Source organism: Dromaius novaehollandiae, chromosome 3 (assembly GCF_036370855.1).
Source record: "Dromaius novaehollandiae isolate bDroNov1 chromosome 3, bDroNov1.hap1, whole genome shotgun sequence".
Classification (NCBI taxonomy): Eukaryota; Metazoa; Chordata; class Aves; order Casuariiformes; family Dromaiidae; genus Dromaius; species Dromaius novaehollandiae.
Genome location: NC_088100.1, coordinates 115,761,417 through 115,786,560, shown reverse-complemented (window position 1 = coordinate 115,786,560; position 25,144 = coordinate 115,761,417). Strand labels below are relative to the sequence as shown.

At 38.7% G+C, this 25,144-nt stretch overlaps 1 protein-coding gene across 2 annotated transcripts in view; it reads right to left on the bottom strand.

Moving 5' to 3' along the window:
• Positions 1–1,039: 1,039 nt before the first annotated feature.
• XRN2 (5'-3' exoribonuclease 2) overlaps positions 1,040–25,144 on the bottom strand; it is a 62,153-nt gene continuing 38,048 nt past the window's right edge. For both annotated transcript variants that reach the window (XM_026106038.2, XM_064509893.1), the window contains exons 25-30: positions 23,185–23,253; positions 22,956–23,090; positions 21,427–21,554; positions 12,603–12,663; positions 6,831–6,972; positions 1,040–1,864 (exon numbers count right to left, since the gene is read on the bottom strand). In XM_026106038.2, the coding sequence (XP_025961823.1) occupies positions 1,802–1,864; positions 6,831–6,972; positions 12,603–12,663; positions 21,427–21,554; positions 22,956–23,090; positions 23,185–23,253 (598 nt within the window). In that variant the 3' untranslated portion in view covers positions 1,040–1,801. The remainder of the gene's footprint in view (positions 1,865–6,830; positions 6,973–12,602; positions 12,664–21,426; positions 21,555–22,955; positions 23,091–23,184; positions 23,254–25,144) is intronic.

Below are 25,144 nucleotides of genomic sequence, written 5' to 3'. Positions count from 1 at the left end.
CCCCAGCCCCGGTGCTGGCAGAGGGGCCCGGACTCGCCCCCCACCCGCGCCTGCTGCTCCAGACGCCGCTGCAGCAGCCCCGGGGGCCCCGAGCGCCGATGGGCGCCGCATCCATGCCTCCTCCTGCCCTTGCGCTCCAGGCGCCCCGTCCTGCGAAACACCAGCTTTTGGAGACCTGCTACTATCAGCCAACGGGGTGAGTAGTGGGCCGGGGAGGATCGTGGTTTCAGCACCTGCGGCAACGAGCCCGCCCCAGGCTGCCCCCCCGGCACGCAGCGCGAGGGACTAAAGCACATGGGGACGGTGGGGTCACCCCTTGGGAAGGGGGCATCGCTCATGGCATGCGAGCGACGGGTCCAGCTCCTTCCTCCAGCCTTCATTTGCACGAAAATTCACATTCACTGCTGGTTTTATACTGCTCAGAAAGCAAAATTACTTTTTGAGACCCAAATATTTTCCTGAAGGGTGGAGAATGCTCTTGGTGGGTGCTGATAGCGTTTCCCAGCTCGAGGCAGGATGGTAACTCTTTGCATTACAATGAAGGATTCTGCTCCACCCTCAATCACTTGAAAATAATGAACCCAGTTTCATGATTTCTTCCTCCCAAGGTTACATTGGTCTGGTCTTTTTCCTCATTGCTGCTGATTAACATCTGGGCCCTTGAAGGAAAGAGCCAAGAAACCGCTTACAAGAGACAGCCAAGGCAACACTATTTCTTGCAACCTTGTGTAGAGGCTAAAGCAAATCTTAAAAGTTTAGTGATAGGCTACACACGTGTTTAATGAAAAATGTCAAAATATGACACAAATGAAGGATGTTATATTACCATTAACACTGTGCACTTCACTAGATGCTCTTGTATGAGCAAAAATCTGGGGTTTTTTTTTTGGATTAAACAGAAATATTTTGACCACTTATAAAAAGTTGTGTGGAATTATTTTTCAAGCAATTAATATCAAATAGTGTGTACACATGCATGTAGATAAAAGATACAAAAGTATTCTTGCAGGGGGGTAGGAAATAAACCACTCAGTACTACTCAGAATTTCAAAAGCCACTTTATAAAGTAAATAAAAAATATTTACTGATTCGATACACTTGCACAAAAATCCCTAGAAAGTGTACTAAAAATGAATGGAAACGAAGCATTTTGTAGCTATTTTAAATTATATATCAAAACAGACAAATACACATTCCGTGCTTGATTATGTTACAATAACAAAGTCAAGAACAGGCACAAGTTGTAAAAGTTGAATGTTTTACTTTGAAGTCCAAAAATCTTCTTTTTCTTTCTTTTTTTTTTTGTGAGAAATTCAAAGAAGCATCTTACAAGGAATACTGACAGAACTGTCTTTAAACATTGTGCTCTGCAGACTGCCTGCTGTGTCTTCCCTAAGAGTTAATAAAATCCAATTTCTATGAATTCTTTAAAACTCCGTATCTGTTTTCAGGCTCTTATGTGTGAGGCAAAGGATGTTTGGAGTTCAAATTGACAGGCAAAGCTAAGCACAGCTTGAATATGTAATAAAGACAAAAACAGCACTCCTACCTCATCAAATGTCTCACAAGCAAATTAGCAAATCTAGTTTACTTGTATTTTGCATTATACTATTTCAAAGCAATGTAAGCCCCACCAAAAAATAATCAGTTCAGTAAGAAATGTACACATTTAAAACAAGTATCATAGTTTAAAAACTACAGAGATGTTTAAGGATTCCATTTTTTCCCAATTAATAAAAACAAACCAAAAAACCCAGATATTTTCTATCCTAAAAAAAAAAAAAAAAAAAAAAGTCAAGAGCTAATTCCAGCTGTATCTTCCTGAGGGAGGTGGTAACGGGTAGGGCCTCCCGGGGCCATATGCCTACAAAAAAACAAAAGCAAGCATTTATTTTTTGGATTAACATCATAGTAAACAAGTTAGCCTAGCTTCAGACTCCATACAGAAATGAAACAATACATTCTTTACACAGAAAGGTACCACCAAAAGAGCTAAACATCTCTTAATAGCGTTTACAGATGCTCTCCTGAAAACACAAGCTTTAACTTCCATGAAAGGAGAGCGGCTCTGTCCAGCACTGGCCTCGCACTTCCAGTCTGCACTGCAGGAGAAGCAATTTTTCTAAATGAGAAATAAATATGCTAAAGGACAGCACTGAGGACAACTTGCTTCCAGGTTATAAAAACCCTGCATATTCTTTGTTTTCAGCAATACTGGCAGCAAAAGGCATAAAGCAAGAAAAGAAAAAAAAGAAGAAAAAGAAAAAGCACACGCACCCATGGAACACATGCTGAAGGGCACATTTTGAAGACACATTTTTCCCTAAGGAAACGTGGGTTTTGCAGTATATATGCTTATATTTTACAAAGAATAATGCTGTAAATGATACTTCAGTTAAGCCACCTATATTCCAGTTTGAGATGTGCGATACTTATATACTGTTAGTAGGATTAGTCAGCTTTATTTTTTATTATTCTGTAGAAGGAAAAAAATCATTTTTCTTGACCACACATTTTCTATTTTAGTTGCAAGCAATCTTATGCTAAAAGTATAAAATAAGGCATTTTTATGTATGTGTCTTTATAGTAAGATAGATAGATTTTTACAGATAGAATTTTAAGAAAACAAGTTTGTATTTCTGTAACACAAATGGCATTTTTCACCACTCGTTCAACTTTAAATGCTAGGTGAAATATCCCTCTATCACGTCTTGGAAATAATTGCAAATTAACTACATATTTGCCTTTACATTTAGATGAGGTGTCCCATACATTAACAGAAGGTTTCATAAAAGGGTAAGTCCATTTGAAACATTTCAAGTGATTTCAAAACCTGATACGTTTTAAATATCAAAAAGTTAATTCTGTTGTAGCACCATCCAGCAGCTACAGCAACAGTTTTGGGCAGGCTTGTTTTTTGTTTGTTTTTCTTCTTTAAAAGAGAAATCCATCTTTACTCTGTCCCACAAGGGCACATAGATAACAACTAAAACCGAAAAGACAGTGAGCAAACCTGTGACAGGAGTGTTTAGCTTCAGTGTGTTTGTGGCAGGCAATCAAAAAAAGCTTTCTAAAGAGAAACCAATTTCTTATACCCTATTTTTAAAAGAATCTGAAAGAGACATGCAGAATACATTGTTCCCACTATCAGGAAGGGGTTTTTTATTTATATTTTATTTATATTTATATTTACATTTATATTTTATTTATAAAAATATATATAAAAATATTTTTTATTGTAATCAATTAAAGAAAGAGAAACAAATTGACTATACCCCTTGAAAAATCCTTCCAATTTTATAAACAGCACAGCTTCCTGCCAGCATGCATGTAAAGGTACAATTTACAGATCTTTTAACAGTTATGTAGACACTATCTGGACATTCAATTATATATTATGAAATATATATATGAAATATAAAATCAAATATATTATTATGAAATAAAACCAAAAAGTTGAACACTTCTGCAACATGATATTTAGTTTTCTGGAACGCCTGGAAGACACTCCAATAAATACCCACTATTCCATATCCATATCCATGGCAATTGCATTAATTTTGTAAGCACTTTGTAGCCGTGTGTTTATTAACCTCTTCAGGCAGTAAAAAAAAAAAAAAAAAAAAAAAAAAAAAAAAATTCAGAGGTGAAAGGGACCAAAGATAATTATTTATGCTACTATGTGTCACCACTTCCACTTGAATCCCTTTTCAAGGTTTTAAAGCTTTGACATTTATAGACAGCAATGCCAGATTCAGTTATTGTTTTGGCTCCCTAAACACTTTAGTGTTTGTCAGTCCCAAAGAAATAATGACAATTGAAAGTTCATTTAAAAAATTACCTAAAAGAGACAGAACAGCAACAACAATTCAAAAGGCAATGGAAAACAGTTAGAAAGCAAGACAACTAATAAAAAAATTTAAAAAAATAAGAAAAGCAAATTTACTTGGCCAGAAATATTTTCCCCTAATAACTATCACATATTTGAATACAAATAAAACCTATGCTTCCACCTAGATTTAACTTCGCTACATGATCCAGCAGATGAGTCCTGTACTAACGACATGTGGACTGTGTCTCGGGCAAGACAGTGGTATTACCAAACTTCGTTTTGTGTCTTCTATTTAATCATTCAGGAGGCAAACGAGCGGCGAGCTGCGAGCGTGGAGGGTTCGTGCCAGCACTAGGCAGGCTCTAGCAGTGCAGTTACAGGCTGTAAACACCAGTACCGTCTTCAGAGGTCTTGCAGTGACGAGATGGCTTTCCCCACGTGCACCGAGAGAGGAAGCCCTCTCGAGCCCATGCTGCAAACATTTCCCTATGGATCGGTTCCTATTAACTTCTGCGATGCCCAGCTGTAACTGTTATGCACGAAGATTTAATGTCAGGACTGAACTAGCCTAAGTACTCCTCCCCTTCGCCAAAATATCCACTTACTCTGGGATAAAGGAACAGAATATGGGATAGCAGACATACTTTTTTCAAGCATCTATTTTCCACCCCAAATTAAATACCACCCAGACTCCACCAGCATGAAAAATCCTTCATTGATTTTTCTACAATATTGCAACAGCCTATGTTATGGATTAATACAATTATGCACTTATTCTTTTGTCTCCAGTGTTTTGGGTAAACCTGTACAGTACAAAATATAAGACTTTCGAACACTGATGCTGTCCCTCCAACCTGTTAACACATGCCTCACCCCAGTTTCAATTATACTGAAAAAATTTGGAGGACAAGTTGGACAGCATAGCCAGCAGCCCCCCAGCTACAACACCATTTCCCCACTAATCCTAATATAATCATATCTCACACTCGCTAATTTTGCTTACAGCCAAAACAGGTTCTAGAAGGATTTATTCTGGTAATGCCTCCCAAGTATACTTGAAGCAAGCGTGCACAGTATACTTGCCTCTCTTTTTCCACATTTCTTCCTACAACACCCAGTATCACAACTGAATGAGCTAAAGACAATTCTCAGCCCACTCTTAAAAGCCTCAACAGCACTAAAAATGCTTCGGGGCGGGGCAGGGGTAGAGGGGAATCTTGCTGCTGCTAACAAGGGCTCAGCTGAACCCTTGTTCAGCTGAAGAGTGCGAGGCACTGGGACAGATTGCTTGCTGCCTATAGATCTTTTCAGCAGCAACACGTAATCCTGCGGTCAGCAGACAATGCTGAGAATGGTATTAGCAGCTTGCAGGCTGTTTCTGCTGGGCTTCAGCCCCGAGAAGCTGAACCAGCCACAGAAGCACATGAAACTTTGCAAAAAGCATCCCCAATAAAGGCCTAAGGCTCTACTGTTATGAACTTGGTTTGACGGTACATATTTTTATTCCGTTAGCTGCCTTAAAAAGAAAAAAAAAAAAAAAAGGCACACCATAATAACGCCATGGTGCAAAAGTGGTTGTGACAGGTTATGCTGAGTTTCTGATCCAGATAAAAAATAAAAACATGAAGTGAACAAAGAACCAAAGAAGAAACAAAAAGCAGGCTTTCAAATATGCTGTCTGGCACGACAATTCTGAATTTTCCACTTTTCGTTATGAGAATGGAAACTCAAGTTCAGACCCATATTAATACCCCAAAGGAATCATTACATAACCCTACTCAACTACTTTGCTGTTGTTACCAGTGTAAAACCAAAGTCCAGAGGAAAACTTCAAGGCAGAAGGCAAGCCAGATCCATGAAATTTCAGATTCCCAGTTAAAAGGATCATATTTGCAGACCCAATGTATCAGCAAAGTTGACTAGGATATTACCCAGTACAGATACTGCAGGACAGAATTCACATACATGAAAATTGCTACATACTTCTGCTAGCATGAAGAAATAGGAGAAAGAGTCCTACAAATCAAACACCAAATTTGACTGTGTTTGTGTTGTACTGCATAATACAAATATTTGCAGACTAGAAAGATGGGCTGACTGGGAAGGAAAAAAGAAAAAAATAAGTACGCTAAAAGTGCAGCTTGTCTTGGGCATGTTTAGGAGAGGTAGCTGAACCAGGTCCCACAGAAGGCAAATTTCAAACAGTTCGTGCCCGAGTTTCCATATAAAGGATTGGGAAATAGTGCCAATTCCAAGCAGCTGAGAGCTCTTACATTTATTTCCCCATTACTGGTCAGTAACCTTCCCACAGCTGAGCAACATTAGAAAAATCATAGAAACAAAATGACCTGCTGTTTTCAATAAGCATTTTCATAATATAGCATTTTATAATGTGGCATTTTCATACACTGATGGCAAATTCACTTACAATTTGGGAAGAGGTTCTCCTATCTTGTTCACTTGTTTTCATTTAAGCACTCATTTTCATGTGTAATTCACAGCCATGTTCGTTTCTTTGGTTACCAGAACCTGACATTTAAGTAGTTTTTCAGCTAAGATAAATCTAATAAGCATTTGAGCAAAATATGTAATTAAGTTACAAGAATCTGAATTTTAAAGGTATACTGGAAAAGAACTCTTCTATCCCCAAAACATACTTCCTTACAGAAGGAGAAGACTGGTTGAAACACTTGCCTTCAGATCATATTTTCTCAAGCTGCAAAAAGTGTGCAACTTACTAGCACACTTCATCTAGTTCTAATAAAAAGCAGTTGTAGCACAGTCACAACATAAGCCTTTTACCACTGATACATACAGAGTGGCTGCACAAGACTGAGAAGCTTATTTGTCAGTATTTTTCACTGATGATGCAGCCAACTGGACTAAAACCAGCTCAGGAAGGCCTACCTATGCTGCACTCACACCTTGCAACCACACATGAAGGAAATGGTATTCCAAAGGAAAATAAAATGTGCAAAAAAAGGCAGTGCTTTCATACCTGTCTTCCCCTGTCCATACGATCTTCAGGTCTCTGTGGGTAACCCATTGGTCCGCCTAGTCCTTGGTACTGACTCGGCTGGTACTGACTTTGGGATGGCAGCATGCGGTTCCAGGCGAGAAGAGGAGCAGCCCCAGCACTTCTGTACAAAGAAGAAAAAAAAACACTATACCATGAATTTAACTCCTAGAGAGAGTTTCATATGACAAAACCCAAATGTCTGCAGTCTAGTATGATAAATCATTTGATTTGCCTTGGAGTAAAATGCTGTCATACCTGACCATGCATGTAGTGGTACTGTAGATGGCCAAATCATCACAGAAAAATGGGGAAAAAAAACAATCTTTCAAGATTCTCTTACTAAAAGGACATGTTTGCTTACGTGCTTTCTTCACCACAGCTTGAAAGTTACAGAACCATTCCCTACCACAAGCAGCAAATGCAGGTTTTGCAAACCAGACTTTTTTTTTTTTTTAAATTCCTCGGAAGGATCTTATCCATCTTGTGTTTGAGGGGCAAATTTGCCAATTCATCTGCAAGGATCTGGAATGTAGATTTAAATGCAGCTATCACCAAGTTAGCTAAACGTAACACACCATCCAAAGAGTAAATATGTGTGGTTCAGGAGAATGAGGCTTTATTTTCTAAATGTCCAGACTCTTTCTGGGAGTCCATTCTTTCTAGTTAATTGCAGGTTGCAAATGAATTCTTACAGCGAGTATTCTGAATCTAGGGTAGGGGCCTGGGCTGTTTTTTCCCATCCATTATTCTGCTCAATATGTCAGAAGGTCCGATCGGGAAGAAACCTTTTCAAGTTCTATTGATGCCGTTCTCAATTGACCACGGTGACCTAGCAACATAAGCACTAATTGGCATGGACTGACTGACATTTGGTGTACAGTTTATATGTGAACGCAAATTCAACGTCTATTATAACCTAGCTTGCCATCCTAGATTACTAAGAGCAAGAAATGTTTTAATTGCCTTCAAGTGCCTATCTAGCATTACAATTATAAACCAACAGGTATAATGCATCAAATCATTGTTCGATTAAAAATATTTAGAAAAACGATATAGCCATGATATAGTCTTTATCGCTAAGCACTGCTAAGGACACAATTCATTAGAGAATTCAAAATAGTTATGTTTTGTAGAATAATATGTTGTCGTAACAGAAAAATATTGAGTAGTCAAGACAGTTAATCTCTTTTGACTTTTGTTTAAGAGAGAGCCAGTTGAACGCTGTCTGGGCAGACTGCTGAGAGCAAGAACAGTAACAGAGTGAACATGCGCACTGCATTTCATACTTAGCTGCTGCATTCAAAGACACTAAATTCAACATTACTTTTTTCATCTCTGAAGAGTCTTCGGCTACACTGGCTTGATTAAAATCAGCTGGACTTCAGCCTTGGAGGAATAACCTTAGCCTGAGGTTGAATGTGCTGCATTCTTTCAACTGCTCATGCAGTGCAAGAAAGAGGTATGAATTTCGGGAAAGGGACCGACCAAGAGAGTATTCATAGCCAACGGCAGAGCAGTCGGCAAATGAGCCTTTGCGCAACTGAGGAAGTGATGATGGAGAGGAAAGAACTTCTAAATAGGAATTTCTCCAATGGCAATGGAGACAAAGTTTGTATTAAGACAAACATAAATAAACATAAGATTAAGTGAATGAAAACAGGCGTTTTGGATGTGAAAACTTTCTGCTTTTCAATACAAACTACTTCTGGTTTTACAGGTTTTGCCTGTATGACAACCACCATGCCTGGACAAATTAACATCTGTCTGAATTTCACAAAGGCAAAAGAAACTCCAACCACCTCCAGAAATGAAATGCCTTGATTCCCGTTTATAAAAGTACAGGTCTTACTCGATAAATACACACTCAGTAATTACATGTAGTATTTGCACATGTTCATTTTTAACACAAAAGCTAGAAGGTCTTACTGAACTGTGCAGTTTTGTTTTCGGTCTCAGAGATGTATGTCTAGAAATGCATAATGTTATCTGAATCATTCATTAGGTGAAACAATACAGTATTTCCTTAAAGTTAATAGCACATTACATTTTCTGGGACTAAACACTAAAAATCAGTATTGGAGGTATGATATTCCTTTTGATTAAGTACTAACATTTTATTTCATTATTCCTAGAAAACAGCAGACTCTTCAGGAAGAGCGTACTGTTCAGCCTTAAGGAGAAGTGCAGTGAATTACCTGTGTAACCCCAGTTCTATACTTTCATCAACAGTCATTCAGTTCCTACAACTTTGTTAATGTGCTTGTGATCAATAGTCTCAGCAACTGAAGACCACAGACAAAGATTTGTCACGTGCCTAGAACGTGAAACTTCAAAAAAAGTTTCATTTGAGGTTAACAAATATTTTGTAAAAATTTTAAACTTTTTTTTAAAAAACACTGAAGCACTCTTTAGTGAAAAGTTGGGACCTTAGCCAGTGAAACACATTATTATTTTGGGCCATTTTAGCTTCAAGGCAATCTTAAATAACGAAATTGGTGATTTTCAGTTAGAACCATTATATACTCCAGAGATTAACCTAGTAGGAAAAAAGCTGACATTACATATCTAGTCTTAAAGCCAGAAAAGCAGCATATACCTTTCTGCTCCTCTCAATCCCCTGAACTATGCACTATTTTTATAGGCCAAAATTTTAGATTTTCATCTGGTAGGCGCAAATCAGGTAATCGCAGCCTTCACAGCCATTGACTTTGTGTCCATCTAGTATATGTATTAATTGGAGAGTCGAGTTACCTGAGGGTGGAGATTTGTACAAAGCAAAACCATGCCTTGCAGGTAACAACAACAACAAAAAAGAATCATACCATTTGGAATACCACGAGTCCATATTAACAGTGTTACTCAAATGCACTATCCACTGTTATGTCAACTTACAATTAAACTAATGCATATACATACCAAATAGCTAAAATACAATGTCAGGAAACTTTATGAAGTAAAGCATTTTTATGTTCCAACGTCAGCTCCTCTAGAAGTCTCGTCTATGAGCAGGTTAAGCAAATCTTATGGTAATGCTACAAATCACAGTAACATCAATACTACAACAATTGTAGTTTTTCACCTAAAACTCTATGTAGGAAGCAATAAAACACAGACTACCCACCAGACTAAGAAGTTCCATCAGCCCAGAAACAGGTAGCAAATATACAGAACCTCTAAAATGTATCAGATCACCAGCCCTAGGAAGAGTTATGGGCATAAAATCTCTTTTACACATCTGCCATGCCCCCAACAGCACAGCTCAGTCAGACCAGTGCCTCCAAGTATGCCAAAGGTGTCCTGTTCAATGGTGATTGATTTTTTTTTTCTTTTAGAACAACTAATGTTATGCAGGAGATGAGTTCGTCTGGATTATGAAGAAAAAGCTTTACACAGCTTTACCCAGCTGCAATACACCATCCCAAAACATCACAAAGGGCCAAAGATACTGGCTCAAAGTTTTACTGGCAGGGACAGGGCTCCATGGTTATCCCTTCCTTGATTCTGCAAATCAAGAATATTGTTTCCTCCTGTCTACCCACTTCATCCAAAAAGGCAAGAGCAGGGATTGGCCTCTCCCTCAACTGCTTTTTCCCTGGGACTTGAGGTGCTACAAGGACAGAAATTCCTTGTGACTTTCCCTGTCGGCACCTAGTTGCTTCCCGAGCGCCTGCAGCAGCAGCAAGCAGAAGCAGAGCTGGGGCCAGCAGTACGCGAAGCAGCAGCCTTGCCCACAGCTTGCTGTTGGCCTGGCAGCTCTCAGGGCATTGCTAGGGAACTCAAAACCTCTCTGCAGGGTTTCATTTCAACAAGTTCAACCATTTTTTCCTAAAACAGCACCAAATCTACCTACTCCATGTGTATGTTTAAAACTGTTGTTTAAATCTCCATGCTCGTCTCAAAACGACAAGTAATTCGACATCAGCCCTAAGCATCTGTTTGAACACACTTGCTCCTTTTCTGAATCAAATACCTTCCAGACACACAGCATAATTATTTAGCCCCAGCGCTAAGACTGGCAAGTTAGTGATTTTTATAAACTATCAGAAGTGCAACAAGAAATATGTTGAGGGGAGAGGAAACATTGTAAATATACTATTTTCATTCAAAAGCTAGAAAGACATTCTCTGAAATTCTCGAAAGCTTATTTTCTGAGTTGAGATAATACATTTTCAATTTAAAGTGACCTTAGGGGAGACACATTTCCTCTAGTTTAGAAACTGAATACCAAAGTCAATATTGCAACTCTAGAAGCACACTGGAAAAGTTAAACATTGAATCATACAATGGCATATATCTGCATAAATGTTCTAAAATATCTGGACAATATGTGATCCCTTCTAAAAATACTAACATAAACCAAGTGCAGTAATCTTCTGATTGGATTCTGATTAGACACATTCTAATACTACAATTACATAAAAAAGTGCATTTTGAGTGAGAAACAAACAGAAGTTTTGGCAGAAAGAAATGATTTATATGTTAGCCAAGAAGCATTTCCACTTTGCAAAAATAAACAGCCTGGTAAAATCACAAAAGCATAGCATTATAAAAACAATCTCAAACTACTGAACTGTAGCAATATTTCATAAAATGAAGCTACGTAAGTTGCACTTAATTAATGTTTGAGAATAGCAACTCAGGTGGACAAACTCAACACAAAGTTTATAATGCAAGATTGCACACTGACATGGCACAGGATGACAGAGCTGGAGTTACTTCAATAGGGATCAAAACGGTTGCCATGGAAAGTGTGATTATAGAGAGCTCAATAAATTCTCCCAAAGCTGATATTTCCCATTTGCACATAAAAACATGACAAAAAGAGAAAAAAAGAAAAAAGTTTTGCTTAAGAGCAGAAATGTCAAAGTTCCCATTCCTCCATAAACATAAATAAATGTAATTATTCATAGCTTTCTCAGGTATACTGGAGTTTATAAAGTCCATCTGACTTAAGGGCATACAACCTATCAATGAAGGAACGCACGTAAAACATCCCTTATTATCAAACCATGTCACATTCTTTCTATTCGATGGCACTTATTGGACTGCAGATTCCATAATCCTTCTCTGAGTCCCTTCTGCATTTAATTCAGTTCAGTCTTAAGTAGTTAAAGAAACTGTTTTCAGTGGCAACTAATAACTACTGACCTACAGTGACACTGCCCTACAATAGGCTTGTCAGGCCTGAAAAAGTTGTACCAAAGAAGCTGATTAGGACTTCAAGAGGTTTGTAGCAAGAATCAATGGCTAGTCTGTACTAATGCTGTGGTTGCAGCACAGAAATGATAAAAGTGGAACACCGTTAGTTATGCCTCATTAAGCTCCACAACCCTCCTAAAAAGAAATTTATTTAGCCTGTCCAAAATCTAATGCAGTTTTAAGCTCTCTGTGTTCAATTTCATAGTATCTCAAAAGCTTCAATAAGATAAAGGCCAAAGAACCAAGAACAGTACCAAAGCACCAACAGTAAAGTTAATTTTGAAGTCTGAGTTTTAATGGAAAGTGTTTTTGCCGCCTTCTTTTTTAATACAAAGTATTAAACCTTTTAAGGGATGAACCCTGTATAGTGCACTCACAAAATATAAATAAATCACGGACATTAATTAACTTAAAAAACTGCTATACAACATAACTTAGACAAATATAAACAACAAAATTCAAAACAAAGAAAAAACAATGTTGTGAAACCTCCCAGAACCATGTGTATCCCCTTGCCTACTTTTTATAAGACCTCAATCATACCTGTCTTACCTTTGTGGTGACTGCTGAAACAAAGGTGTCGGACCTCGCCAAGAATCTTGGGGCCTAAGATCTGTAGGGTAAAACAGAAAAGTTAAAAATTAAAAGAAATAGAGAACTGCATTCTACTTTCTACACTCCATCATTCTTTCTTAAACGTGCCATAAAACTTGTTTTAAAAAGTCAAACAGAACAGAAAAGCCCAAATTCGATATACTACCAAATACATATCACCAAATCTTATTTGGTTATTTTTGGTGAGCCAATATTTTGACAGAGCCCTTTTACATCAGACAGTGACAAGTTCGGTATTGATAAAAGGCAACACCTGCCTTGCAGCACTTTTTTTTTTGTTTGTTTTAGTATGTCCAATAAACTTCAAGCTATAAGAAAAAAGAATTTTAATTGCAGAGCTACCCACCAGATAATGTTTCAACACTTCACAGGTGTCAGTGTTTTATGGAATTTTTAAAAATGCAAAAAGATGACTGCTACTGTAACCACTGAAGACTTCATTCATTCAATACTTACATTTTTTACAAACATATTCATCGCTACAGTATATAAATATATATATACACAATATATATATATATATACACACATTCATAAACATACACAGCTGTATCATCATCAGGACACACTTTTCCACGCTTGTGAGCAACAGATATTTTTTGTTTACAACATGCTCAACTTTCCCTCTGCTAAGGCTAAGTTATTCTATAAAGCAAACTAAAAGAATGGCCAGAGCACATAATGAGTTCACATAATAAAGTAAACAAAGTTTTAGGAATGAGATATTTAAAAGCTAATCTCAATAATGTTATATGATAAACTATTAACGGTCTCTCAGGTAATATAGTCAGACCGAATTAAACTTTTTTTTTTTTTTTTTTTTTTTTTGGTAGAAACCTGGCCAAAGACATAGCCCTGCAGTTATAACAAACTGCAAAGAAAAGGACCACCCACTTCTCAATTGTTTCTTCTACCCAAACTAACTCCATACAAAGACATAGCGGTAACAACACTGCTTTAGCGGGACCTGCAATTAAATGGTTGTTGTTCTTCTAAATAAACTGGTCAGTAAACAGGATGAAAGAAAAGCTTATCAATAGCTCCCTGGTCAGTTCACAACACTCAAATTGTGCATCAATCAAAAGCTTCAGCCTCAGCGACACCTTTGATTATCTTCAATGGTGTTTTAAGTGCGACCTAATTTTAACAGCTGGTTCCAGAAGTTGTCTAATGGGCACAGCATGACAGGACAGTAACACCCGGTTAAATTGCCAATATTCAAGTACACTAAAGCTTTCCAACAATTTGAAAGAAATGGGGAAAAAAGAGATAGCAGAGAACCTGCGCCTCTCCCCTAACTCTGCCTGCATTGCCTGCACGCGTTAATGGTCTGACCTGAACAGAAACCTTTCACAGCAGCACTCGAGCGCCCAGCGTGCAGCGCGCGCAGGCCCTATTGAAGATAGCTCAGCTCCGCTGGTGGAAATAAAATCTGACCCACAATAGTCCTGCCATTACTGCTTGGGCCTCCTCTCACCACGATTAATCCATCTCACCCAGGCCAAAGCACAAAGTGATCTGCAAAGTGTTAAAATGGTATTCATATAATATCCACACACAAACATAACGTGTATATACAGACACATACATAAATACAATTACATATAATTATGTATAATATAATGCATTATATTACATATAATTAGATATTTATACTTTATAGATAGATAGGTATCTCCACTGAGGCTTACACCAGGATCCCTCAAGCTTACTGTTGCCAACCAATGCTCACAATCAAATATAAGGGTTTATTTCATATACATTGTAACCAAACCAGCCTAAAGCATCACAAGGGCTAAAAAGAGAGCAGAAATTTGTTTCAAATTTACTTTGAAGATATAGATATTTACATAGATTTATACTGATCAGCTTGTCAAAAAAACAAGGACTTTTAAACACATGAGCAGGTTGTACTAAAATGATTCTCTAGTGATGCTGGATTTGAATATAAAATCAATGCAATACAAGAAAACCCAGGTGCATGACACCAGTTTCAACTACTTTGGGGGAATGAAAAATTAAAACACAACCTTAAACTCATGTCTTAAAAAGTACCAGGAAGACAAAACTAATTAAAAAAAAACAAAAAAAACAATTTTAAGAAAATTTTGCAACACAGTTGTAGATTTGATAAAGACAGACAGTGTCATTCCTTTCAATCCAAAGATACCCTAACATGACTTTGTATTCCTAATAATTTCAAAGCTTCACTGATACCAGCATCAGAGAAATATATGCGACACTACAGAACTGAGCTCTGGTGAAACATTTTGTAGATACACACACACACACACACACACACACACACACACACACAAAATCTATAGCTACTAACACCTGCAGCTCTTCAGCTCAGCTGTAGCTGTCCTGACAACTGCTAGGCTCTGGCTCCGTCATCACAACGCAGACCTACGAGACCTGCCAGTCTGCTATTTTCCCTCTCTATACCTAGATATAAGTTGGACCATTTCAAAGCTAGCGCTTCTTGTGCGCACGTTCCTGTGTCACACCGCTATGGGAAGTGCCAACAGAGCCGAAAACAGGAGCGGGAGCTCGGTTTTCCTTCTGCTTGCAGAGGAGCACAGGCTTCCAGAACACAGCTATATTCCAGCAGGAATGACGGGGAGGCTTCTTTTCCTCTTTGAAGGCTGCACTACCTAAGACCTCCAAGTATCCAGACAACTACACAGATGAATACTACCTCTCCCTCTTTTCTTTCAGTCAGAACTCCAAATTTTAATTGAAGTTTATTACCACTTTTTCTATTCCAGAGCTGGGGTCAAATGAGCACTCTACGAGAAACCCAGGGAGATGTCAGTCTCTGCTGAGCACAGTGTTTCTGTTCACACAGATCCCTGAATGAGGGCTTGTCCAAAACCATACTTCATCATTTTCTTTCCACCTGAAAACATAAGAGCCCAACTACCCTGCTGTAATCACTTCCTTTTGCAGCTCTAGGGAGCAGCTTAAGAAAGAATTTAATGAAACAATTACAAAAAAACTTTTAAAGCCACCTTATTACTGTATACTTTTATGGCTGTCTGTCAGAGAAGGAAGGAGGGGATAAAGCTTGGAACAGTGAACTGCACTTCAAAAGGTACAAAAAGGTACAAAATTGGAGAAGAAATGGCAATTAATATCTTCTTTAGTTTTTTAAACTTAGGCATTTCCTAAAGTTATAAGACTAAATAAACTGACTTCTCCAGCAGCTCAAGTAACAATTTATCTAATCAGTGTGGCAAAGACAAGATTTTGTGTTTACTGATTGCGCTAATCAAAATCATTTTCAAATGCAGCTAATTGACAAGTTTACTGACTGAAATGAAAGTCATAAACCAGATACTCTGGATTGCAGAAACCAAATATGCCATTCACAGAGTACTACCACACTGCACTTGACTCCCCAAGTTATCAGCACAGACAATTATTCATCAACTGAAAATTGGCACATCAAAGTCAAATCAGAGAACAACAGTAAGGAACACCCACAGCAGGCTCTTGAAGAAGAGACAGCACTTTGGTTGACCGCATTGCCCTTCTAGAGGCCAATTTTACTTCATCATATATAAAACATAATGCATAAAAAGTTGCTTTATATCATTTCCATAAAACATGTACATTTTAACCACATCATCCCTAGTTCTTCCAGATCTTCTGAATTACAGAAAAATTGAGTGAATGTGTGTTTTCAGGAAGCTTCCCAATCCAATTATTCCATAATAAACAACTGTTCTTTAACATGTTCTACCTTTTACTCTCATGTAATTATGCAGCTGCTTGAATGCGACGCTGATACAAGAGATAACTTGCCCCATTAAAAAAAAAATTCTGCTTGTGCCTTCCCATTCCTTCTAATTTGATATTCTAGTTGAAGATACCGAGTTTAGACAGAGACATTTGTACCCAAAAATTCAGAGAGAAGGCTGCAAAAGGCAGAAAGACAGCTGTGCTGTCAGATCTAGGAATACCAAAAGATGCTGTCTACATGAAGTTGGTGCTAAGGAGAAATAAGGGGCACATGCTTAACTGACATTTCCATCAGAGCCAACAAGCTGTCCATACGAACCGTCCCCATTCAACAAGACGACTACCACCTCCTAAAGGAAGGTTCGAAGAGTAGCTGAAGCGCTCCCATCTCGACAGCTTCACTTGACACCATCTCCACACAACCCAGAATCCACGACGTGTTAGGGTGTCTGGATGTGGTCCCATTTGCAAAGACATCCTTCAGTGTGACCACCAGGAAGACGGATCTTGGCAGAAATTTTGGGCTATGGCACTTGAAAGTAGTTTAACTAGGCCTCTAAATGCCTTAAGTCGTATCTGGTTTAAACAGATCTCATTGTTTACGTGGTAAAACAGGATTTAAGATACGCACTGCCAGTTGGCATCAACAGTCCCAGGAAGCCTGAGCCAGGTACCGACCTCCCAACCAGACAGCACAACGCATTTCTGGAACTCCTAGAAAGCAAGCAGTTCTCTGATACTGCTTAACCCCCATTCATCCCACTGACTGAACTACCTACTGCCCTCACACCTTGGTTACATAATGAGGCAGTGAAAGATACATGATACCCAAATATTAAGTCAACCGCTACTGCAATTAGCCACACCTTGCAGTCAGTTTAAATCAGGAGTTAATTACAGTTTGAGACTGATCTCCCAGGACAGTTTGGTATCATTAGCAGAAGAGAAGGGGAACACAAAAAACCTGTGTGACAAAGCATACATTTTCACTGTGCTGTAGTCCCCAATTCTGAGTTTTCCCATTAAAACAGAGAGAACCAGGAACCAGCTTCTCAACTCTGTTCCGAATGACGAGCCCTGGAGAGCAATGGCACCCCTACAAGACCCGCTGTGTGAGAAAAGTCTTCATACAACGACTGCAGGCAGCATGGGAGGCAACGTGCCGTAACGGGAGCTGGAAGCACCAGCAGGTTGACCTGGCATCTCTTTTCACTGCGTGAACAGTAAAGCAAGACATCAACCTTCACCTAACGGAAAAAAGCAGCACTAAGGAAAGAGGCACAATGGAGAAGAAGAAAAAACCCCCATCCTGTTCTCCTGAACAGCCTTGCTTTTAGATTTGCCAGGCACACCTGCAGAACAGCAACTGAGGATATCTGAGGCAATCTGGGGGTGAGGAGGGGGCAGGAGATGAGGGGAGAAAGGGATGTGTGAAAGAAAGCCCTGAGATAATTTCTGAGGCCAACAGATGGACTGGGATTTCATATCGATCAGTGGATTTAAGCCTCCTCAATTTGAAAGAATGATGACATTGGGGCATATTTGCATTTGTAGTGTTTCCTATACAACACAAGGTGCTCAGATGCCATGAGGATGAGAGCTTTGTAAGTACCTAATTGGCAACATCAGCTCCTCATACGTAAGACTCAGAAAACTGCTTTGAAATAAGTATTTCCCACAAAGTGTCAAGACTCAAGCTTTAGAAGTCATAAACAACAGTATAGGGACTATTGGGCTCATGAATACTTTCTCTCCCTGCAAACCCACACACGCTTTTTCTCCTTAGAGATGCTTACAAAAACATGCCACCTGTCTGGTAGTTCTGCCTTCCCATTCCCCACACTCTTCTTTTTAGATCATATTTCTGTTTGATTAAAAGAAGTGTTTTTTAAGCAAAGTTAATAGCTCCAGACTCTTATATTTAGTCTGTCTCTCCACTTAAACGAATCTGATTCCTTACACAGAAAGCTTCTTCACCCCCTGCTCAAGTACACTTCATCTACTTTGGGACTGGACAATAAGTTTAATTTAGAATGGCCATTGATCTTAATTATTTAGTTGCTGTTCCATACGCAGTCAAGAAATGCAAGTCAAGTGTAAGAAGTCTGACAGCTTCACCATGCAGTAATCTGGTCTCCTACATACGACGAACTGTTGGGAGTTTATAAAACCTCACCTCTCAGCTGTTTAAACTTCAAACAATTGCATAATACAACATTGCATGAATTCAGCCGAAGAGTGAAACTCACTCACTTTAAAGCATCTTTTAGTCTGCACATTTCAGGCAGTTTAGCCAAGTTCCCTCCTAGCTCAGTCCCAGCCACCAAACAAAAATGCAGCACCCGATCACAGGCAAAAAGACAGGATTCATTAACTGACATCCTTTTTGGGAGCTCTTCACACAGACCATTTCTTCCCAGGATGAAGAAGTGCAGTTTCAAACACACAGGATTTCCTCTCAGCTCTTCCACTGTTCCTCTTGCCCACCAAGTAAACAGCAAAGCAGATTAGGACATTGCCAACCTCCCGAATGCCTGCTACCACCCCTCTGCCAAAAGCTGCAACACCCACTGCAGTCAGGAGAAGGGAAAGCGTGACTGTGAATCAGCGCCTCCAGTTCAGTCTGGCATCTTAGAGCAAAACCCTTCTTCCTGCGTAACCGAAGCTAGTCATCCAAAACTGGAGTGGCAGCTGGGATTGGAACAGGGATACAAACCTCCGAAAAGGGACTGGGCAGCCAGGGCAAGGCAGTAGCAACTCTCTACAAGTCACCACAGCTCTCCTGTCAGAGTCCTACTATCTTTCCCAAGCTGTCACCTTGCCTTCTGCATTACCTATTTAATGTTGAATAGTGGCCAGCCTCTTCCTCTTGCTGCTCTCCTCAGACACAAAGCATCAAACTTCTAGGAAGTCTGCTGCTTCTGCTGATGTTGAAATTTAGCCAAATTATAAAGATGCGCAGAAGTACAGTAGGAAACCTTTATGGACAAAATGCTATTTTTCCTACCACATTTAAATACTGGGCTAAGTATTCAAAATGGGATCTTACCTACAGGCACACAATTGCATTTTGGAGCGGGAAAAATTTTAGAACATTTCACTACCGCAATTAAAAAAAAAAAAAAAAAAGCAACATAAAAAAAAAAATCACTTTGCTTCCAAGCTTCCAAACAGATGGAAGAGCTCTAAAGTTTGTAAGCAGTTCTCTACTCTTTGAACATCAGAGCAACTCATGTAAGTGAGGCATTTGGTGAAGACCATCACATTGATTTCAAATTGTGACTTGATATTTAATTTCATCTAAGCAAAATAATTCTGTGAATTAACTCAAGTAACACCTTTTACCTCAATTTATGACAATTAACCAATGCCTGAAGGGGGGGGGGGGGAAGTTTTCAAGGATGGTTTTTCTGGAGTATTTTCATTATTTTCTAGGATTGTGTTAATTTTTCCTTTGTCAGAACATTAACCGGTTGGGGTCTGAACAGCATGGCCAGTCAAGCATCTAAATAACAAAGTCAAATTGGCATTAATGCCTTTAAAAGAGAGGTTGGTCATTAGAGCTCTCAAGTGAACAGCATGTACGTACTTTGCTGTTTCATTCCAGCAATCCTTCTAAAAAAAGTCAGTGTTCATACTGGTGCTAGAGCATTGTCTTCTTATAGGAAGAAAAAAAAGTTTTTCCTCTTCAAAAAGAATCAGGTTTGTGCATACATGGTCAGAGTGAAGGTACGAGATGGAGATTACTTTTTGACAGGATCAATCTCAGTGACAAACATTAAGCAAAGTAACACAAGCCACTCTTCTCACATACGAAAAATGAAAAGCGAGTTTAAAATTCAAGACCTCAAGGCATGAGGGTTCCAGATGACTTAAGGTATCTGAATACAGTCATCTGAAATGTAAAAAGTGTACAAAAAGTGTACTGCCTGAACTTCCAACATTGACAGAAAGAACATTCAATCAGTCAAAACGCGTGTCCTGCAGGACGACGGACTGTGTGAATCCACTTGTTATTGGCAAAGAAACATCACAACAGGAAACAAACAAGCTTTAAAATTGTTAGGGACCGGAACAGTAGCTGTCAACTTTAATTTTTCAGATTTTTCCAGGGGATGGGCAGTCTATCATATGCTGAATTTGTAATAATACCAGGCTGGCTTCTCTCTATTTTTTGCAAGACCTTGGCAGATAGATCTGCACATTGAAAATCCCTGGGCTCATGGTATTTGGCATGCTTAAATACAGCTACTAGACACTACCGTACAGCATGGAACTCATAGATGCCTGTCTGCCCACCCCCTTTTCCTAAAGGCAAATGCCTCAGCAGGGACAGCACGGTGTCCTCTGTCCCATGGCACATTAAATCTCCCTCGAAACAGGAGTAGTTGGCATTCAACATAAAAAATAGATTTTCTTCTTTCTCCCTCCCTTCAACTCTCACACCAGTTGGAAAACAAGCTACCTATTTGAGTTTTTTCAATATGAATGGAAAATACATCTATGAGATTTAAAAAATGGTGTCCATTTCCATGGAATAGAGTAAACTCTAAAACGCAAGAGCACTACAAAACCAATACCTAAAATAACATCTGTGATTTTGGGAGTCAAGACAGAGAGGAGTGAGGACAGTAAACTGGAAACGGTTTCCACCAGTCTTCACTAGCTAAGCGCTCCTATCAAGGCTGTGCCACAGCACACATACATGAGCTTCACATTTTTAAACAACAGTCACTACCCTTTTTAAAATCCACACTGCATTCCTGCAGCAGCAGGATTTGGGCCAGAACTTAGGGAAGGCAGATGCAGCATTACTCCAACACAAGTCTCATAAATGTTAACCTCTGCCAGAAAAGCAATTGAAATCCCACTGCTAGACCAATAGTGCAAAGGATATATTTACACCACGAAATTCTTTAACTTTTTAGTATATTCACCCAGGTATAATGCAACAGATTAAAATCAAATTGTAAAACTTTTCAACATGGAAATGTAGAAAGCAGAACCCACTTACTTGACAACAATTTAGGAATCTGCTGCTGCCCACTTAGAAGCGGCCTGCTGTACGGGTTCCCATAAGCTCCAAGTGGTACTGCATTGGCATACATTCCTGGCATCCCTCTTTCCCTTGGTATTGAATGGCTATTATGTGTAAGAAATGGAAAGAAGAAAGAATAGGATTTTTTATAAATGCCATCTTATAGAACAGCTGCTACCCAGTCCATCAAATATCACAGCTCTCTCCAGTGCATCAGTGGAGACGTGCACAAACACAATGCAGTGACTCATTTACAGATGAGGGTCCTAGGCACATCACGAAGAAAGCATATGCTTTTTAAGCTGGTTCCAGGGAAAATTCTGAAATTTCTATAGTGAGCCAGAGTAATTAGAAAAACACGTATTTCCTGTGAACAGTGTAAGAATTCAGGAAAACTGAATTGCTGTCACATTTCCTGAGAAGGTGAATTTGTGCCTTAATTTTATGATATTTGTGCCTTAATGTTTGCCAAGCCTTCGTTGCTTTTCCTGCACAGAATTATATTCACATTAAGACTCCAATGCTCACAGTGTCTGCCACTCCAGACTTTCTTATTCTGAAATAATAATTTAGTAAGACACCATGTAATCAACAACACAGCTACACTTCTTTGCGATTATGAGATGGAAGAACAGAAGGTGGTTCACAAGTGTAGCAGTGGAATAATGATGCTTTCTAACACATGAATGGAAGGAATGGTGTGGCTTTCTCTTTTTCCAGCTCCTGTACAGCCATAGGATGAAGAAGAAACTATTTTCTCTTCCTAAAGAGAATCACGTTCGGTTGCTTATACAGTTTGCTTTTATTCAATAGTATTACAATTTCCTTTGAAACAGCCTCTAGTTTGGCACTGATAGACACATGGCTCCCTGCCATTGCCAGTAAGAAAAAAAAATTCCATATCCATAATTTTCCTAATACATACCCCAAGCTCATTCTCTAATCTTGTACTCTGAAGCATTCTTGTACTGCACTAGAGCACTTGAGAAAATTATTTGGATTTGTATTTGGAGAACTAGTAAGAAACAGACTTCAACAATGCCTTGAACAAAGACAATCAAATGGATTATTATGGTGCAGCACATGAGCTTTGAACAAAGGTAGTAAGATATAGCCTTTTTAAAAGCATGGAAGACTTTCCTGCTTTCCTAACTGTCTTAAGTATCACTTGTGTGTAATATCCTCATTCTATCATCTGTACTTCAAGCAAGTACCTGCCAGACAAGTTGAAAAAAAAAAAAAAAACAGGAAAACCAATTGGAAATATTCAGAAGAAAAGATAAAGCAAGGCATCGCTATAAAATTCACTTATTCAAGGATACTATCATACATAATTTTCCATCAATAGTGAATTTAAATATTATATGCCAAAGTTTCCAACATGTGACACCAGCATCTAAGCTCTGGTAGCAATTTTCCCCCCGCCTCCCCTGTTTCTTAAGTAATAAAGTGATGTACAGACATCTCAGCAGGCAATCAATAGTACTGCTGTCAGTTTTACTCACCCTAAAGTTCTAAATGCTGACTGATCCAAATGGACTGGCTTTCTGTCTCGATTAAAACCAAGCTGTGGTCTCCAAGGCCTACCATCACTGCTGTTTTTTTCCCAGTCTCCTGGCTTAAGGACTGGAGGAGGTTTCCTGAATATGAAAAGAAGCTCCATAAATACCTGAGAAAATAACCAGCCTAATAAAAGACAAATGAATTATCTGAAAACTGACAGCTGATACTCACTTTGCACCAGGTAACACTATAGCCTTGAAAACAAAGTCTTCATCAAATTGTGGATCTTTGAAAGAAATACTAGAAGAAAATATCTGAGGATTAGGTTTACTTGATAATTAAGATGAGCACAACAAATAAGTAATGGCTGCTCTATTAAGAGAGTGACATACACAACAGAAAATGTAAGACAAGAATCCACGACTTAAACTGCAAAGTGCTTTTCTTACACATGGATATATTGGCTAGACACACTTGTATGGGCTCCATTATTTTCCACAGGGTGACCTTTTTCCCCTGTATCAAGAGTCAGTCCAAAAACAAGTTTACTGTCTAGAAAACATCTCCTTTGTGTGGTGACAAATCTCCCCAAGTCAAAGCACTAATTGACTTGATGTTCAAATTAAGTTCAAAGGATGCTACAGCACAGACAGGAAGGATATTAGTTTGCTATGCAGTCTAGACAAAAGCATACAAAACTTAAAAGTGGAAATTTCCCGGGACAAGGTTAAACACAAAGTTATATTCTTATAATTTATATATTAAAAAAAAACACCAGGAAAAAAAAAGAAAAAGCAGAAGGAAAAGGTGGCACACTCTTCCTTTGACTCTGCTCACGAAACAAAGGGAAAACCTCCGTAAAGACCATTATTTATTTTTATGCCTTCATATTTTCCCCTCTGGATAAAGAAGAGCCAAGAAAAGCTAAACTTTCTTGAGGGAGGAATAAAAGGGTTAAGGAGAGTAAGCCATTAGCTGAAAGGAGGCTTTGCAGCTGCATGTGGTTCCAGTGGAGGGACGTACACCTATTTTCAGTGACATTGCACAGACTCTGCATTCTGAACTGTCTAAAGGGACTGAACACCCTGTTTTGGCAATCCTAGCCCAGTACACCAGTCACCAGAACAAGTATTATAGCAAAAAGCGGCTGAAAGCTTCATTTTTGCTGGTACAGCTCATTATACAACAGTTTGGTTTTGCTTTAGGCAAATTCATCCATACACCTAGCAATTCCAACCTCCTGGTGCAAGTATCCATGTCTCAGATAGGTTCCACCTTGGATATCTCTGAAGTACCAGCACCAACCTTCTTCTGTTCTCTCACTATCTACCATTTGATATAGAAGAATACTTGCGATGCCAAGATAGATAAAAGCAAACAACTCATCAGAATACTCTTCTAGATGAAATACACCTGTTTTTCAGCACAGAAAATGAATTAGACTGGAAGGAAGAGAATAATGTGATTTTGGCTAAATTTTCCAAGAAATCAAGAACTGAAGAGCAGAATCATGATTGCTCTTACTATCTCAAGAGACAGGAAGAAAAGTCTTTGCATTAGAGAAATGGGCGAAAACAATTCAAACCTCCTGACAGTAGCGGAAGGAAAAACAAAGCTACCTTTAATTTGTCAATCAAAGTAACTAAGTCCCCATTTCAGAACACCCTTTCAACAATATCCTGACAAGCCACAACTTGGCATTTTTTACTGTCTATAAACAGTTGTACTAGTTGAATCAAGTTATGCTTCCTTGGAGAAAAAAATGTATGCAGACAGATCACAAGCGATATTCAGTGTCTCAAGTATCTTACACGGCTCAAGAAATGAAAGGTTATAGGGACAAGTGTTAGATGTCCATTGCACTGTGCCAAATTAAGTGAGAATGACACACAACATACAAGATCTACGGAAATTTGCTGTCAAGTGCATGACTAATTCAATTCTTTGGTGACCCTAAGATTTATCCTTGGAAACTCTTCATTGTTCTTCATTAATTATGAAGTTTCCTATTACTCTCCCAAATATCACATTTAGGCTAAGTCAATATTACTCCTACATATGCTGCAATAAAAAGGAGGACAAGAGAAAAAGAAATGTCATTGCTAGTGCTGAAGCTTTGACTAGGTACTTCTTTCTCTTTAAAGTCACCTTCTCACATAAAAGTTACACAGCCTAATGGATTAGACCAGAT